At 37.6% G+C, this 5,331-nt stretch overlaps 1 protein-coding gene across 1 annotated transcript in view; it reads right to left on the minus strand.

The window, feature by feature from the left end:
- The window catches only part of LOC107048648 (probable nuclear hormone receptor HR3), a 107,901-nt gene extending 105,534 nt beyond the window's left edge, over positions 1-2,367 (minus strand). Inside the window, exon 1 of the mRNA XM_015271940.1 lies at positions 2,244-2,367. Within this exon, the coding sequence (XP_015127426.1) occupies positions 2,244-2,367 (124 nt within the window). The remainder of the gene's footprint in view (positions 1-2,243) is intronic.
- Positions 2,368-5,331: the final 2,964 nt, after the last annotated feature.

Genomic DNA, 5,331 nt, shown 5'->3' on the forward strand with positions numbered 1-5,331 from the left:
CAACTGCGTGAAACACACAGTAGTATAAAACTTCAACTGCGTGAAACACACAGTAGTATGAAACTTCAACTGCGTGAAATACACAGCAGTATGAAAATTCGGCTGCGTGAAACACACAAACTTCACGCATGCGTGGAGTGTATGGAGTGTACGGGAGTGATTCACGCAATGGTGCGAATAGTCACGGCCAAAAAGTACTTGTGAGAAGGAAAAGATGTTATTGCTTTCCTTCAAACTCATTGCGATTGAGAGCAAGTGACGGTTATATTTTAGAAATATCTGACGGGTCCCTCCTGTATAAATTCTGTATTCATTTTATATGAAAGTCTCGGATCCATGATTCACTTCATCAAAGCTTTTATTATTTTCAGTCATTTTCTCATCTTTTGACTCGAATTAATCGATTTCTTGGGACAAGGAATTGTCAATTAATTACACGGTCTGACTCATTATACGGAATTCTTATCCCAATCGTGTTATCCTTAAGAGATCAGATATTTAACGCGAAAAATTAGTTTTGTGATATTATGTCGATTTATCTCTAAGCGATAAAACAAAAGTTTCTTTCGATTTCTCACAAAAACATTATTCAACGTTTTTTCTCTCCAAGAAAATCAACGAAAATTCTTCCTTTCATCTTGCCGATACCTCCAGCCAATAATCAACCCGTCACTTGCATAATTACGAATATCATCGTAAGTCAAAGAAGAAAAAGACAAAATAATTTCTTCGCTAAAGTTTCTTTTTTCCAGCGGTGAAAGCGCTCGAAGGAAAGAGTTCATTACCCACTGAATTCGGCGGGGACCGGTTTCCACTTGAAATTGCGTTACGAAATGAAGCGATCTCACAGCTAAAAAAAATTGTTCCATCCAGAGAAGCCGAGTTTCGTGATTTTTAATTTAATTGTAACTCCATTTTAACATGAGATAATCACTAGAGGGGAATTACTGCTGATGGCGCAAAATATAATTCGGGATATGATTAGAGATATGATGCACTGGACAAACATGTTTTGAAACAGATAGGTGGATTTTCCATTACCGGTGTTATTTCCACCGAGTGTCTGAGCATTTTAGCTCTAGCGATTGGCAGCGTACCCCATGCTAACTCAATTTAGTAATTGCATTCGAGTTGCTCGCGGTGGAACTGCGGTTTGAAAATTATCGTATTGGCTTTCAATGGATTCTTCAATTATTCATGACAAGAGTATGAATTATTGCAAAAGTTTTCTCTATTTCCTTTGACGATCGGTTGTCAATACATTTGAAGATAATGCTGAATTATTGAAAATTCTTTTGCCAGTTATTAGGCAGTCGTATCAGAAATTAATGGCTTTCGGAGTAATTAAAAGGTTTGCTGACATCTCAAAATCAATAACGCAGCGCAGAAGACACGAAATCCTTCGTTTATTTTGCAATTGTTCAAGGAATGAGTGATTTAGAGATCTTGCGTTGGGTGGAATTAATTTAGTTGTAGATAATGCAGAACATTTCCACCCAAACATGATAATTTCCGTGCACGGAGAAAAAATTTGGAGAAAAATTCAGTACGAAGTGATCAAACGGTTTAAGTCAATTTAGTCTTTAGTTGAGTTTTCCAGAAATATTTCCGAATTTAACGGAGATAGCGAAATTTTCATAATAACCTTTTTTGTAGAGCGCATTGAGTGCTACTAAAAAGGTTATGAGCAAAATTTTGCTATCTCCCTTAGATTTCGAGATATCCATTGAAAACCGACCAATAGCCAAAATCGACTTAAACCGTTTAATCGATTTCAGTGACAATAACCACTGATGATCATTAAAATTCTAGTCAGTGTCCAGTCTCACCAATAATTGGTGATAGATTCCTGCAAATCAATGACATCTTGCTGAAAATAAAAAATTTTCTTCTCCGTGAAATTCTTAAAAAGCCAATGTGTCACCCACTTTTGACTATTGGTCAGTTATCAATGAAAATCTCAGAATCTAAGGGAGACAGCGTCATTTTTCTCATAACCTTTTTTGTAGCCCTAAATTTTCTCCCCAAAAAATCCTATTACAAAAATTTCATTATCTCCCTTAGATTCCCAGATATTCCTCGAAAACAGCTGAGAGATAAGTCAACGTAAACCGTTTTACGCTTCGCTGCTGAATTTCCCAGAGGTAATTCTCTCAGATAATCTCTTTTTTATTCCATTCATCAAACTCGTTCACTCCCCTCCCCCTCTCCCTCCCCCCTCATTAAACCCCCAACAATTTTACCTTTTATACTGCCAGACGACGTGTGTGGTGTCTGTGGTGTGTGCGAAGTTAGCGGCAACGGCGAACCCGAGGAGGACGCGGAGTGTTCCAATTTGGAACTCACCGCGCTCCACATCTCGAACATGTTGAACGCCGTGGTGACCGTTCTTGTCCTCGTGCTCCGGACGATATTCCGTGCGCGAGCACATATACGTTAAACTGATAATCCGTTCGTTTGAAATTTTATAAAAATGATTTATCATCCAATTATAATTCCACCTGTCACATGTCACACCAGCGGCGATCCAGCGCCGCTTGACACAACACTTGCCCCTCCCCCCCTCCCCCCCCACAGACAAACAGTCAATTATCGAAATTCCTTAAAATCCACGGGGGTTCCTTAACCTCGCGCGGTGCGAAATTATCGAGTGCAACATCCTGATTACAGCCAATTAAAACCTGAAACGTAAATCCATGGAATATTTTTGTTCTCTGAAGTAGCTCGATTTCTCATTTTTTCTCGGAGTAATTCTGTCCAGGGGAGATGAAAGTTTCGTGAAGTTGTTTTGTATCGAAATATATCGAAATTGCTGGAGCGCTAATCCCCAATTCAATGCCTTCAAACTCGTAAATTGTTCTTTGCGTCATAATTGTCAATTTTCTCAGGTTTATTATGCTCGAAATTGAGTAATTCAATTGATCAAATGATTGATTAATTAATTAATTCTTCCTTTTTAGATTTTCAGTCATCGTGTACTTTCTTGAATCTCGTTGATTTTAATTCCTTACATTTTCCTTGAAATGTTTGTTTTTCTTCACTCGAGAACAATTCAAAAAATTATTCAGTTCTCTAGAGAATTTTCGGATTTTGTGCAGAATTCAAGAAACTTGTTCGCTTTTCTAGAAAATCGATTTATAACACTTCTCTTGTATCAACAATTATGAATACTGATCGAGTCCGTTTGAAAAGTGAAAGGGAATCGATCAAAGATTCAAAATTATTCATAAATTTTGAACTTGTCACTTGAAATTTTACTCCAAAACGCGATGTTGTTGAATACTGTGAGTGTTGTCATTAAAAAGTCCGGGAAATTTGCCCCATAATTAAAAAAAATACTCATTTTGCCGCAACAGACTTCGAAATGTTCAAAAAAAGATTTCAAACAAAGAATGTTTCTAGTTTCCGGAGCAAAGTTATTGATTGCAAAGAACTCACGGTTCTAAAATGTATTTTATTTTGAATAAGAAAGTGTTTACTCAACTTCGAAAGAAAAATTCCTTGAAATTGAGAACCAAATAGTCGCTAACTTCAGGTGAGAGAGGTTTCGAGACCAGAACATTCGCAAGAATAAATTCCAATTGAATTAATGAAACATCAATTGAATTTTACTCCAGAAAAAATAATAAATTCACGAATGTGGAATCGATCAAAGATTCAAAATTATTCATTAATTTTTCACTTGTCACTTGAAATTTTACTCCAAAACGCGATGTTGTTGAATACTTTGAGTGTTGTCATTAAAAAGTCCGGGAAATTTGACCCATAATTTGAAAAAAATACTCATTTTGCCCCAACAGACTTCGAAATGTTCAAAAAAAAAATTTAAACAAAGAATGTTTCTAATTTCTGCGACGATTTTGGGCCATAGTCGGCCCAAACCGCATCTGACCGACTATGGCCCGAAACCGTCGCAGAAATTATTACTATAACGGTCGAAAAAATGGATTTATTGAAGAATGTTTCTAGTTTCCAGAGCAAAGTTATTGGTTTTCAAGAACTCGCGGTTCTAAAATGTATTTTTTTGAGAATAACATCGTGTTTACTCAAAAAATAAATTGAAATTAAGTATTAAATGGTCACTAGCTTCAAATGAGAGACGTTTCGAAATCAGAACATTCGCAAGAATAAACTCCAATTGAATTAATTGAAAATCAATTGAATTTTACATCAGAAAAAATAATAAATTCACAAACGAGAGAATGTTCTGAATTTAAGAAATAATTTTTAATTATCAATGGTTCATTTAAGTAGCTACTTTGAATTAAACTCTTTCGTCCGATTTTTAACCAAAACTTTTTTTTTAAAAGTGCAAATTTTGTTGTCTAACCCAGAAGCATTATTTCTCAACGAAATTTCAACAAACAAAAAGTTTTCAGTCCATCTCTCCAAAGCCTTGGGGCGCAACGGGTCATCTTTTTGTAATCCCTCCCCCCGAAAATCGTCTGCCTCTCCCTCGAGATTCAAAACCCCCAGCTCCATCAGCCCCTCGCGAAAAAAATAATCCACTTCTGACTAAAAAATCGTATTCATCTCAATTTGAATCTCCTCCTTTCTCCCTCTCATTTTTCCATTCTCCTCATTTTTTCCCGCATACCACACATTGTTTGTGCGTCGAGAAATATGAATTCAAATGGTTGATGGGTGGATGATTGGAGGCTGAAAGGAGGCCACGGAGATCGTCGATTAAAAAAATAAAAAAAATATCCCAGACTCCCTGGAGATTTGAAATGTATCCTCAGTCTGCGCGTTTTTATCCCTCCCTGTTTTATTTTTTTCTCCACACACGCCGCACACGATCACCACAGGTTTTTACTATTGAATGGGACAGGCGAGAGCGACTCGTGACGCTTGGCAAAAGTGGAGCACAAACCCTTGGGCTATTCGCGCGTCGAGAGCGAAATGTCTCTCATTTCATTCCTATCGTGATTTCTCACCCTCTGGGGCTCAAAATTTCACACTCCATTGTCCCTCCTCCCCCTCCGCCCCTCAAACGTCAAATAAAATTGAATTTCGTCACCGCTGAAGAGAAATTTTTTTTTTTCCCTCAAGTCGAAAATAATTTCATCGATTTTTCACGTGATGCCAGCGGCAATTGGCGTAAAGCGCAAAATTTATTCAACGACAGGTCTCGTAAGTCTCCCAGAAGGACGTTACCTGCAACGATAATCGATCGTTAACTCTCGCTGATCGATGCGAGTGACACACAAACGCGGGAGGAGAAAAAAAATAGTTAAATTCAATCGGCAGTGGGAAAAAAGTCGACGCACGCTTCAAACGAGATTGAGTACAACGCGGTGCGTTAACGCGATGAGTTGGCGGCGGGGGGGG

This window comes from Diachasma alloeum, unplaced genomic scaffold (genome assembly GCF_001412515.2).
Source record: "Diachasma alloeum isolate Michigan unplaced genomic scaffold, Dall2.0 Dall_scaffold_00195, whole genome shotgun sequence".
Classification (NCBI taxonomy): domain Eukaryota; kingdom Metazoa; phylum Arthropoda; class Insecta; order Hymenoptera; family Braconidae; genus Diachasma; species Diachasma alloeum.